Source organism: Lagopus muta, chromosome 1 (assembly GCF_023343835.1).
Source record: "Lagopus muta isolate bLagMut1 chromosome 1, bLagMut1 primary, whole genome shotgun sequence".
Lineage (NCBI taxonomy): Eukaryota > Metazoa > Chordata > Aves > Galliformes > Phasianidae > Lagopus > Lagopus muta.
Window position 1 is genome coordinate 75456559 of NC_064433.1, and position 14040 is coordinate 75470598.

Consider the following 14040-nt stretch of genomic DNA (forward strand, 5'->3'; position numbering starts at 1 on the left):
TTAGCTTAGGCCAGCTGCTCAAGTGCCCTAGAGCAAGCACTGAACTGACAGAATCTGTAGGAGTCAAGTTCCAGACAGCCACACACAAATCTGAAGTTCTCCATCCTACCTCCAAAAACAAAGAGGCAAGGTTGTTGCCTACCTATTTATTGATCTCAGTTTGTTACATGTAATAAAAAGAGTAGCCAATAGAGATGTGAAAGCATAGGATCAGATGCACGGAATCACAAGGGTTGGAAGGGGCCTCTGGAGATCATCTAGTCCCATCCCCCCGCTAAAGCAGATTAGCAGATTCCTTTGAGTAGGATGCACAGAAAAACATTTAGGGAGATTTCGAATATCTCCAGAGAAGGAAACTTCACAGTCTCTCTGGATGACTTGTTCCAGTGCACTGTTACCCTCAAAGTTAAAAAGTTATTTCTGATGTTAATATGGAACTTTCATCCAGTTTGTGCCCATTGCCCCTTATTCTGCTGACAGGCACCACTAAAAAGAACTTGCTCGATCCACTTGACTCCCATCCATTAGATATTTATAAGCACTGATAAGATTCCCAATCAGTCTTCTCCAGGCTAAACAGTCCCAGGTTTCCTCATAAGGGAGATGCTCCTGACCCCTCCTCATTCTTATAGCTCTGCACTGGACTTTCACCAGCAGTTCTGTCTTTCTTCAACTGGAGAGCCCAGAACTGAACACCGTACTTCAGATGTAGCCTCACTAGGACACAGTAGAGGGAGAGGAGAAACTCCCTCAACCTCTGAAGTCCATCAAGACACACAGGTCCTTCTCTGCAGAGCTCTGTTCCAGCAAGTCAGACCTTACACTGTATGGACATGTACAATTATGCCTTGCCGCGTGTAGGACTCTACACTTACCAATTGCACTAGTAGTATCTAATGTGTTGTGTCCCAAGTTCTGAGGTCATGCTGGCATGTCCACATGCCTAGCTTTCCACAGTAGGTTTGGTGGTGGGTGTCATGTGGGCTAGGGGGAGACTGGACGCAATGGTGGAGGTGATGATGCTAACATGAGTTGAATTTATCTGAGAAGAGGCTTCTTCTGGTGACCAATCCTCAGTAGTAGAGATCTAAAGACAGAATCATAGAATTGCTCAGGTTGGAAAAGACCTTAAAGATCACTGAGTCCAACCACAACCTAACCAAACTGCCCTCTCTCTAACAACCTTCTGCTAAATCATGTCCCTGAGCACCACATTCAAATGTTTTATAAACACATTCAGGGATGATGACTCAAATCACCCCTCTTGGGAGCCTATTCCAGTGCTTAACAACGCCTTCTGTAAAGAACTTTTTCCTGATATCCAACATAAACTTTCCTTGGTGCAACTTAAGGCAGTTTCCCCTCGTCCTGTCACTTGTCACCAGTGAGAAGAGAACTACCCCGCTCTCACTGTAAGCACCTTTCAGATACTGGAAAAGAGCAATTAGGTCTGCCCTCAGCTTCCTTTTCCTCAGACTAAAAAGCCCCAGTTCCTTCAGTCGCTCCTCATAGGGCATATTCTCCACAAGCCCTTCAGAAGCCTTGTTGCCCTTCTTTGGTCCTGCTCCAGCACTTCACTGTCCTTTTGTCATGAAATATCCCTAGTTATCCCTAGATCTAAGACCGTGAAAGGGGAGAGCACAGACCCAGGAAAAAAAAAAAAAAAAAGGAGAGACAAAGAAGCAAAGAAAAAGAAGGAAAGAGGTACTAACAGTTTGCCACACGATCTGGCTAGCCCCCAGCCTCGCAGCAAGGTGTGCCACAGGCTGCACACTCCAGGAAAGAGGGAAGGGCAGAGTGCTAGTAGATGGGTTTAGCAAAAGGAACAGAAGGGCAATGAACTGAGGAGGAATGGTAATTTGCTAAATCCAACAAAATGAAACAAAATGAGAGAGACGAGTACCCAAAGTGTTAGTCCCCACGATAGTGCAAGGGGAAGCATGTGCCGTTCTCCTTCTCCGCCAGGAGCTGAGCCGGCCCAGAGGGAGAGATGCTAGCACCCTGTCCGGAGTTCCACCTATCTTATCTTTTATATCTTATCTTTTTTATCTCTTATCTTTTTGTCAAGTCCTCCAGGAATGCCGCCCCTCCCCCCCCATCAGAATACTCAAAATGCCCACAAAAGGCAGTAAATGGATCCAGAACATTAACTCTTGAACTCCCACTGGTTTACATGATACTCTGATGTGGAATACGGACAACAAAAATTCACAAAACCTCAACACCCTTCTGTACTGAGGTGCCCAAAACTGAACACAGCACTTGAGGTGAGACCTCACCAGTGCCAAGTACAGGGACAGGATTACTTCCCTAGTCCTGTTCACCACTCCATTCCTGATACAAGCCAGGATGCCTTTGGCCTTTTTGATCACCTGGGCATACTGATGGCTCATATTCAGCTCATATTCACATCCATATTCAGCCGACTGCCTATCAGTACACCAAAGTCACTTTCTGTCAGGCAACTTTCCAGACACTCCTCCCCAGTCTTGTAGGGTTGCCCAAAATGCATGGCCTGACACTTCCCCCTATTTAAACTCATTGAAAAATATGTATTTTGAAAGAGGCAAAAGAAAAGCTTTCTATGGAAAGAAAAGCACTGTGTTACACACACCCGAATGCGTAAGAAAATCCAGGAACTGTGTTCTTTAGTACCAAATTCCTTTGATTTACCAGATTAAAAAATAATTTGATGGGAGGAGCTAAAAAAAAAAAAAAAATTAAAAAACAAAAAGAGTGGAATGCACTGAATGTATGTAGGTTGCTCCCAAAACAATGCTTCCTATTTATTTCCACAGAAACAGCAACGTACACAAAGAGTGCAATACTATAACTTGGCAGAAAATTCTCAGCAACAAAATACTAGTTTTCTACGTAGTCACCACCACCATTAGCTACGCATTTTTGCCAGCAATAAACAGTGCATGCCTCACTTGTAAAAATCTACACCAGCAGAGGTGACCCCCTGTAACCACTGCTGAAACGCACCATCCACTGTTTCACTGCACTAACATCCACCATTGTTCTCCATAAACATTCAGCAAGCATCAATGAATGTCAGTGAGTGCAATTTTTTCCACATGGAGGACTTCATTTACATGCCTGTGCTTCATGTGCGCTTGCACGTCAGATGCCATTTTATCAGACTGCCTCTCTGCTGCCATCAACACACAGCAACAGAATTTAGCTGAGTATTGGCAGGAAGGTTCAACCTCTACTGCCATACCACCAACATGCACCTCTAATGTCCCTGACCAACATAAAAGATAGGAGTCATTATCTTCCAATTTTGTTTACAGTTTGTGTTTGATTTCCCTATTCAGATTGATCCGTATTTTAAAAATGACACTTGAGCTATTTTCTGGTTTTACTTTTCCCCATCATTTGAGATCAACAGAAGAAGCAGGTAGGTAGGAACAGGAATCGCTTACCAGATTTCATCTTTTTGGTCAAAATAGTAGTTCTCTGCTGTTATTTCACTCTTCCACACTCTTACAACTTCCAGTCCCTTTAGCAGAGCCGTGACTAACAGTGCTTTTAAGAGAAACTCTGATCTCCAATGAGGCCACTAGGGATGTTCTACATCTGAGGCATGGAGTCAGATGTGAACAATCCGAATTGTTTGTTGCAAGATCCAACATTCCTTTTATACATTTCCATGTCTTTTATACAATTTCCAAGTTTCCTCTAGTAATTTTCCCACATCCCTTTACATGTCAACAAAACATTCTACAAACACTCCTTAACCGTGCATGCGGATGCTTTCCAATCAAAGTCATGGGTTATTCCCAGCCACGTGTTCTTCATCCAATCAGGGTCATTATCACACAACATTCCCACAACTCACTAGGCTCTTCTTTTTTATCTTCTGGAGGTGTTCTTTGTTATCAGTATTCCCTTCTCATGCCATTTATCTTGCTCCGCAGCTTCTGCTCTGAATAGCCTTATGTAAATTCCCACAGAGGAGGTGTTTTAAGATTATAAAAACATAGGGTGTCTTTTTAATTATGCTTTCGTACCTCTGAAGAGTGTGCAAGTGTTTGATGCAGCCAAGAGGCCCTACACAAAAAAGTGCCATGGAAAATACAAACGGTGCTTCACAGCGTGCAGTTAATGTTGACGTTCATTACCAAGACATCTTAAAGAAAAATGAACTGTTAATTACATCGAAAAAAACAGCTGCTAGAGAACTATTATCATCTTTATATAAAAGAAAATATGTACGGTCAGTACAATCTTTATACAATTCAGAATTGCTATTTCCTGTTGAAAGTTGTCACCGTACCTAGATAATCGTTGCATTTACATCTGCCCTCGTAAGACTGCATTGATCAGAGATTTTATGCACGTATACTGTTGGTTTGCAAGAACAAACACTGTAACAGGGTTTGGTCATGTACTAAGACTTGAATGGCTTACTACACAATCTCTGTTTGGCACGGTTAATCTAATCTAGTTGTACCTAGCCTAAGGGTGCAACTGGTTTTTAGATGCCATTCTCTTAGTAGATCTACAGCCATTTATAGCTAGGTATAACTAGTGAATCTACAGAAAGACTTAGTGCAGTCAGGTTGCAGGCAGATCAGGACAGCTAGTAATGCAGTCCTCCCCCCATGCTGCCACACCATCATGGTGTGACAGCATACTTCTCCTGCTCACTCCCACACCTTCCTTCTCTCATTTCCAACCTCTGACCTGGCCTTGACACGCAAGCAACAATACTGTGAAACTCCTGTTAAAACAGATGAACAACCATAGACCTCTCTCAGAATGGTAGGGCTGAAAGAACAGATAGCAGACACCTAGTTCAGCTGCTGACTCTTTACGTGAGCAGCTGACGCTTGCTCTCCTGTCAGAGACCAATTTTGGTGGCCTTTATAGAAATTCTTGGAACAGAACTGTCTTCCAGCAGAATCCTTTAGATGGCCTACTTACAAATTTTTATAAATTTATCACTCATAATGAAACAATAAGGTAATACTAAAAATATTAACATAACACAACATTTTGGTTAAATTCAAATGCGGTTTTCCTTTTTTGACTGATTGATACAATAGAATAGCTGTTGATATATAAAGTGAAGAGTCTTAGAAAAGCATGAAAATTCTAGTGATGAATCCGCAAGGGTCAGGGTAGTTGCCTGATGTTCCATTTGCCATAAGCAATTATGCGTTCATTTCATGTCTAAGTTTCCATAGTTTTACACTGAGTTATCTGGGTGCTGATAATTGCTTTTTTGACTTGTGGCCATGATGAAGTATGTCCGGTCGCCTTAGCTTTTGATAAATACTTCCTCTCTCAACCTAAACATTAGTGCTTGAAAACTGTAGTGATGTCCAGGAGAAGCTTGAAAACTATTAGTGTTCATGAAGAAGACAATAAAAAGATGATGTACTGGGAAAAAAAAAAAAAAAAAAAAAAAAAAAGTCAGCAAAGAAGTGCATGACAAAGGCTAAAGGTCAGAGGGAATAAAAGCAGATATTAAAATACACAGTGTCAGAGACTTCACTTCAGAATCTTCAGAATGAACATGGTCAAATTGCAGGCAATGAGAAGTATCTGTACTACTGTATCTGAAATAGTGGCATTTCTGAGAAAAACAGTGGGGATAAAAAAGAGGTTTGGGAGACCACTAAACAGAGTGTGTGCCTTCAGCCTACCTACCACTGCCTATCATGCCTAGCTTGTGCCTCCCCATAAAGATCTTCACTACACGTTCATTCCCTTTCTCTACCTGTTCTCTTCTGCCAGCTCTCCGGCCGATCTGCTTTTTTATTCATATTTTCTTCTCCTTTATTTATTCATCCTTTGATTTCCTGTCCTTGCAGTTTAACTGGAGATAACTGCCCTTATCTCGTACTTGAAATTATGCCAAATTGTCTATGTTTGAGGCCCTTCTTGCCCACTTCAACTAAAATCACCACAGCAGCACCTTCATTTTATCTTCTTTCCCCCAGAAAATATTTTAGGGAGAAGGATTTTATCAGCAGGAAATTTTTTTCTCTTTTTCATGTATGCTTCTTTTTAGCGACTCACATATCACTGACAGATGAAAGAAAATCTCTTTCCTTGATGTATAAAGCACAAATGGTCAGACTTTTTTATGCAGTGAGACCCTTCTTTTGCCAACAGTGAATCTGAACTGCCCAGGGCGTGACCTGCAACTGTTCACATCATCTGACATTATCAAGAAGAGTTTCACATTGTCATCTTATTAGCAATCCGTACAGCTACTCATAAGCCACTACCGAGTGTTTTACCTCTTCCTCACCATATTCAACAAGCCCAGATTTCCTCAGAGGTTTTGCACCATAGCAGACCATCTTAGTAATATTCCACTGTGCAGTCTCCAGTGTATTCAACTTCCTTTTGAGACAGGCGGACTCGGAACTGGACACAGAATCAAAGATGGAGTCTTAATCATATCATATCATATCACACAGGGAGATCAGTAATTTCACGCAGTTTAACCACATTACATTTAATGTAGCTAATTATGCATTTTCTCTCTTATATAGCGAGGAAGCATAATAAAGCATTTTTAACCTAGCTTCACAACCCCCACCCTGTAAACTCAAAATGCTTTTCGTCAGGACTGCTATGCAAGATTGCTATGCAGTCAGTTTCTCAGTCTGTATCTATGGGATAACTCTACTTCAAGTGTAGAACCTTGGGTTTCACCCAAGCTAATGACAAAACTGGAAATGGGCATGAATTTCCTGATGGCGAGTGCAGTATTGTTGCCACACTTGGCTATAGTTGCTGTTGTTGGAAATCTGAAGTAATGAATGCTTCCATTACCATTTTCTCTTCAGTTCCACTACAGTTGAGTTTGTAATATGCTGTGACCTTCACATATACTTTATGCATAAAGTATTAAAGTACAGAATTTTTTTTGACATTTGGATTTTTTACAAATGCACTTTCACTGTTACGTCATTTTCTTTGTGCCTGTCCTGTTTTCCTTGACATCCAACAAACCTGAGTTCATAAATGTGTTCCCAAGCTCAATCTCAATGGTCAACTATAATTTTTAAATATTCTCAGGTTCAGTGTTCCTGTGCATTTCAATATCAATAGGAAATTCTACTGAGGCCACTACTGTGGCCTGGCCAAGTATTCATATGTGCACATCCGTATCTGTAAATACACTGCTTTCAGTCTCTGAAAAGACAAATTTATTCTTAACAGGAGCAACTTCAAGACATGATTGATTTAAAAACAGTTCTGAAGACAAATAATTTTCCCTTTTCATCATTCACACATAGTGCATGGAAGGAAGACCGGAGAAGTACAGACACTATCCATCTGGAGGATTATTAAATCAATATATGGCCAAATTCCCTTATGGTGGAAATCCTGAGACTGGAAACTTTTCCTCTTATCTGTAAAGCACCAGGTTCTAGGCTGTATAGACAGATATTGTGTGTTAACAAAGAAGTGGAGTAGAAAAGTAGACAAGTCATGCAGTATCTGAAGAGGAAGGAGAAGGATCTAATGTCTTTCTTGGACTCTCTAGTGTGTGTGTTCATCTCTCTTGAACTGAGGCACCCAGAAGTGCTGTATACAGCACTTCAGCTCAGGCAAAACCATTGCTGAAAAGAAGGTATCATCTACCTTGACCCTCTGGCAATAGTTTGCCTAATGCAGCCCAGGATCCTAATGGCCTTCTTTGCAGTAAGTGCACATTGCGGATTCATGCTCAGCATGGTGTTTTTCAGGACCCCCAGATCGTTTTCTGCCAACCTACTTTCCAGCCAGGCAGCCCCCAGTGTTTCTGGATTTGTTCCTTCCCAGAGTCTGGGCTTCAAACTGGCTTTATAAGATGACTGTCAACCCATTTTTCCAGCCTGTCAAGGTCCCTCTGGATTAAAGTTTGTCTGCCACTCCCTGTTTTTGCATCACCAACAGTTTTACTGAGTGTGCACTCAGTCATGTTTTCTACATCATTATTGAAGATGTTAAACAGTACTCTTCCCACCTTGGGAACTTTGTTAGTTACTGGCCTCTGTCTAGAATTTATGCCGCTGACCAATACTTTCTGGGCCCAGCCATTCAGACACTTTTCAAAGTAACTCAGTGTCTTCCCATCCAGTCCATACGTTGGCAGTAGGCATACTCAGTGCTCAGTAGTACCCCTTAATCTCCAGTAGATAGCTCTTGTGCAAGTGCCTGTGATGTATCTGGTGTCTTTCTCGCCTAAGAGAGTAACACAGTGGAAAATTATGTGAACATTAAAATTACGTTTTGTGCTTATAAGAAGATGCAGAGAATAATATTTAGGAGAAAAGCGTAAGACCTTATAGAGTCCGTATTAAATTAAAATGCAGTGTGGAACATCTACCGTTGAAATCTTTGTAATTCAGCAGAAAATTTCAGAAAGGACTGCAGGGCAAGTAAATGATTCAATAAAAAATTCAATAAAGATTCAATAATGTGTACACTGGTGGAGAAAAATAGTAGATTATAAAAGTAAGTAAGTAAAAGTATCAGGATTGAATTTGGAAGACATCTTGACAGAACTAGATAAGATAAAAATGAAAATATAATTTGGCAACTACTATATTCTTTACAAGAGTGAAGTCAATGAGATGGAGTAAAAACTTAGACATAGAAAAGAAGACACTCCTGGATCTTCTGGTACAAAAGGTGTTACAGGAACATGAAGTACTTGTATTCCTTTCTCCCAAACCGACCAAAGAAACCATCAGAAATCGACACACTTAAATCTTCAAAGGAACTGGGAAAAAGTGTGGGTTTGTTTTTATATATATAGAAGTAAACGAAACTAGGCTAATTGATGCTATTCATAGAGAGTACAAGAGAATGATGTCTTACATTACAATAGTATAGAATATAGGGCAATTTTTTAAAAATTGCCTTGGAGAGGCTGAGGCAAATCTGGTCCCCACTGGTAAACTTCTGAGTTTGAAAATCAGAAGAAAGTAGAAAAGAAAGTTTAAGTGGGATTGTCTTTCTCAATACCTGAAGTTGTTTAGCCATTATTTGCAAATCACTTAGTGCACATGTGAAGCTCTAATTTTTTCTTCCATCTAAGTTTTCATAATTTTCATGTTAAGGATGAAAGATGGAGATGCACTCATAGACTTGACTATTATCGTTTCATTTTAATTGTTTGTGAAACTTTCTGTCTTTTGATTTAGTGACTGCAGCTGTCAGATCTGAGTCAAGGTAGTGTGACAATTCTGGCTCTTTTGAAAGTTTTCTGTTGAAAGTGTGATACCAAGGAGAAACAAAATGCAGTAGTCCAGAGCATGTTGGTACCACATGACTCTCTAAAATAGTAAAACAAATTAAGAGGTAACTGTGATTCTTTAGCAACTAACAGCATGTTTAACTAAATAACATGCTTCTCTCTCACCTCCCCTGTCTCAGAAAGTGAGTGATAAAATACAATGAACAGAAGAAAAAAATCAAGTTTTTAGAAAAGGAGTAGTTAAATGGGAGGGAGAAAAAAAAAAAAAAAAAAAAAAAAAAAAGGTCCTGTGGAAAAAAACTATTTCCCAACATCAATTGATATTCAGTCATGTCTTGTGAAAGAGAGCCTTGGTGTTTGTAGTGGTTGGTCAGAAGGGTAAACACTTTCACAGTGAGAATCTCCCTTTCCCCCTCTTTCCTTCTTCTTTTTGAAGAGGATGATGTCATATAATATCTCCTTAGTTTTAGGTGAGCTGTACAGACCAAGTTCTCTCCCTGTCTCCTGCCTATCTCTCGCCTTTGGTGAATGGGAATTTAGAGAGACAGTCTTGATGCTGCTCAGCAATAGCCAAAACATTAGTACTGTATCAAAGCTATTCTACATAAAAGAGAAAAGCATGGCAGTATATGGGCAGGTGTGGGGAAAGTTAACTCCATCCCCGTCACATCCAGTACAGTAATATATTCCACATAGCTCCTAACGCTGCTTTCTGAACATGCTGATAGATTTTTAGAGAGTGATAGGGATTTTCAGATATTTCAAACTTTCTCAGGCCTGCCTCATTTATAGAGCCAGATACGTCACCTTACAATTAAGAATCTATTATGAATCCTGCCTTTCACGTCAGCAACACAGGGCTAAAAACCCTTTCATTGTGGGGGTTTAGTACGTATTTAGTTACGACAACTTGCCTCTCACAAGGCTGTGGTCATTTGCTAGAAAAGTGTGACCCTAAGGGAGAAAAGCTGGCTCTTAACTGTTGTGTGTCAATGTTATTTTGAGCATGTTTGGAGTCACTCACTTCAGTCAACGCCAGTATTTTCCAGTGACTTTGTGCTGATGAAGGTTATCTGCAACAACAAAGAAAAAGCCATTAAGGAAAATTTTCAAGACAGAGCAAATAAGAGCTCAGAATAGAAAGAATCCATTTTCTTAGATTTCTCTTATGATAGCCCAAGTGTCTTTGTTGCTACTGCCTCTTAGCTAGTTACAATATCACTACACTAGGCATTGAGAGAAATACCCTCTTTTAATGATGTACCTTAACAAACAACACTCTGTATTCTTCTAGGTTTGCTCTGTCCCATCCCAGACTCCTCAGCCTACTGTCGTTCCAAAGCCAGTTCAGTCTGTCGTACATGTCCCATTGCAACCAGGTTGTCCAGGCCGAGGCAAAATGGCAAAGCTCCTCAGTCCAGAAGAGATGACATCCAGAGATTATTACTTTGATTCCTATGCGCACTTTGGAATTCATGAGGTAATATTTATTTTTTATCTCAGTAATTATTTTAGAAAAACAAAAAAAACCCACAAAGTTGTCTGTGATTTATCATTTATCCCTTCCCACTTCCTAATGATTGTTGTTTCTCAGCTTTTCTTCAAAACAGTGAATGAACTGGTCAGGTGCCACTTCTCCAGAGATCCATACTCAACCGTCTGTCCCACTCGAATCCTTAAACAAGATCTCCACAGAGCTTCTATTAGCTATTTGTACAATGGTGATCTTATCTGAGCACATTAATTTAGTATGTTTACGAGAACTGGAAACTAACCTGATCACAAATGGAAACTACCTCATTGTTAACATAGGTCTTTTGTTCTCTTGAATATTTGATTACAGATAATGGCAGGAAAGTTACTTAACTGACATACGAAGCCAAGTGATTTTTTTTACTCCTGACGTGTTATTTGAATGTGCAGGTTGCATTAATAGGAACATATAGCCCAATAGCATCTAGAAAATTCACGTTTACAAGCAAAAAGTTGTCTGTGGATGAAGTCTAAAGAAATCACTAATAAATTCCATGACTCAAGAGGAAGGAAACTTAAAGACTAGCCTGTAAAAAGCTACAATATAACATGCAGTAGCATTTTTCACAATCACATAACTATTTCCACTACTCTAGTAATTAAAAAGCACAAGAGGCAACAGGCTGTCCTGTTACCAACAAACTTAATTGGTAAAAATCATCACTGTGAGGTTAGTCAAATGCTGGTTGTGGAGTGTCCATCCTTAGGCATTTTCAAAAATTGACTGAATGAGGCTCTGAGAAATCTGTTCTAGGTTATTTAGCCTCAACCAGACAAATAAACTAGAGGGCTTCTAGAGGTCTCTTTTAATTTCTAGTTAAGAGATGATGTGGTTGAGAGGGGTATGGATAATAAATAAGATGATGTCACGCGGGATTTATTGAATTATTGTTCATTCAACCAGGATGATAGTACTGATTGGTTATTTTATTCAATTAGGAGAAATCTGTGGATTGGTTGCCCTTGCTCTTCCAGAAGATTTCAATTTTGTTCAGGAATACTGCACTGCTGAGAAATTCCTGAAGTACTTTGAAGATAACTTTTTCTCACAAGTATTTAGTGAACCAGCCAGGAAAGTTGTCCTCCTAGACTCACTGTTTGTGAATAGAGAAGACCTTTAGATAGAGAATACAATACAGTTCAGTCAAAAGCAATAACAAAACGATTGAGTCTAAAATTTTTGGTGAAATGACAAAAATGATGAGCAGAGTTGTTACTCTGAATTTTAAGAGAGAAAACTTCAAAATACTCAGGGAGTGAGTGAGTAGAGTTCTGTGGGAATTTGCTTTTGATGGCTTAGGGTGAGCTGATCCCTTTCTAAGGACAACCTTTTAAAAACGGGGGAGCAGGCAATCACAGTGTGCTATAAGTCAAGTCAGTGAGGCTTAAGATCAGTTTTGTTGAAGAGAGAACTCCTCAAGCCAAAAAACGAACGTCTCTAAGCAAAATAAGGCCACACATGAAGATTACAGAGCTGCAGTTCACATTTGCTGGAAGAGTACAGGAAAGGCCAAAGCTCAGCCAGAGTTAAAACTAACCAGCAATGTTTCAGATAATAAAAAAGTATGTTAATAGTAAGAGGAGCTCAAAAGAAAATATTGGATTGTTACTGGATGAAGCTGGTCACCTGAAAAATGGTGATAATGAAAAGGCAGAAAATGTCTTTCTTTGCCTCAGTCTTTAGTATTAATGATAGGCCTTGTCCTGTGATATGGTGGATCATGACTGTGGAAGCAGCAACTTTCTGTTCCGGAACACCAAAACTGTAAGGAACTTATTTTATCAGTGGATTGTTCTTAAACTTATCATGCCTGTTGGGATTCATCCCAGAGTACTGTTGTTCCAGTCTATTCATTCTAATTCAAAACTGGTCCTATGAATGAACGAGTGAACAAAGGAGTAGAAACAGAGCTCCAAAAACAGAACACTATTTCCAAGCTCTACTGTAGACTAGCTTCACCTTTTTCTGCAAGGCTCATGCCTTCTTATAATGTTTTATGGAATTATTCTCTTGTGCTTAAGGAGAAAGTTGAGGTTCTAGGTTGTTCACAACATAGGAAAAAGTTTGTTTTTCTTTATTGCTTCTGTCTACACTCATATCACTGCTGTGATCAGATTAAGTTCTGTTTGCCATTTGTAAGAGTGATACAATATTTATAGAAATAAAATTGTATGAAAGACATCATGCTTATTCTTAATAATTCACTCCTAAGTTGATTGCCTTTTAAAATGGCTTTGATGCACGCACTCCAAAGTACTTGGAAAACTCTTCAGGTTGCTAATAATTCTTAAATTACAATAAGGTAATTAATTCAGCAGCAATGTTGAATATAAATAAGCACTTAAATAATAACATTATGCTTTCTTTTCACCACAGGAAATGTTAAAGGATGAAGTGCGTACATTAACTTACAGAAACTCAATGTATCACAATAAGCATGTTTTTAAAGATAAGATTGTCCTTGATGTTGGAAGTGGCACAGGAATCCTCTCCATGTTTGCTGCAAAGGCAGGAGCCAAGAAGGTATATGGGGTAAGAATACTTTCCCTCATACTCATAGTTTGTTTGCAAATTATGCCTGAGAGAGAAACAAGCAAAATGGATTTGCACTGATTTCTATTTCTTGCTTGTCTTGGTTTGTAATTCTCCCTTTCAAGCTTTGAATTACAGAGTCTTCAGTGGAGGTCTGAAGTTTTCTAGGACTTACAGTAGTATACGCTTTTAAAATCAAGAAATAGTGCTTGCTATTTTTGTGTACATTGGGGGAAGGGAGGGAAAGTGAATCTTCAATTATCTGCTACATACCCATATTTCCAAGACAATTCACTGCCAGACAATTCAACCAGTAAAAAAAAAATAAAATACTTTTCACAGGTTTCTTTTGGTTTCCTTCGAATTTCTTTCGAGTTCAAGCATTTATAAAGCTCACTGAAGTGTCAGCTCAACCACAGACTGTTCAGCACTAGAGCTGAGAAGCCAGGAAAACTTAGCACTCAAAGGAACTTAGCTTTAATATTCTTGTCACAAGAGCTACGTCGCCATGAACTTGTCACCTATCAAGCTACAGTTGTATTTGTGCTGGAAAAGCAGACATTTCAGAACCATGGAAGTGGAAATCACTTTCAAATTCAAATTTAACTCTACGGTCCTTTTAGCAAAGATTTCCACTGGAAACTGTGAGTGTTCCTATTAAAAGCAAATGTTTGACAGGAATTATTACACAGAACTGAGTTGTTACTGTTCCTTCTCTAAAGTTAGATTTGATATTTCAGTGTGTTATGGGCACTGT

General features: G+C 39.5%; 1 protein-coding gene across 7 annotated transcripts in view; it reads left to right on the plus strand.

Moving 5' to 3' along the window:
* The window catches only part of LOC125697541 (protein arginine N-methyltransferase 8), a 152374-nt gene that overhangs the window by 17042 nt on the left and 121292 nt on the right, over window positions 1-14040 (plus strand). For all 7 annotated transcript variants that reach the window (XR_007378839.1, XR_007378846.1, XM_048954881.1 and 4 more), the window contains exons 2-3: window positions 10512-10697; window positions 13128-13283. Coding sequence is in view for 5 of the 7 variants with exons in the window: in XM_048954881.1 (XP_048810838.1) it covers window positions 10512-10697; window positions 13128-13283 (342 nt within the window). In the remaining 2 variants the exon portion in view is untranslated. The remainder of the gene's footprint in view (window positions 1-10511; window positions 10698-13127; window positions 13284-14040) is intronic.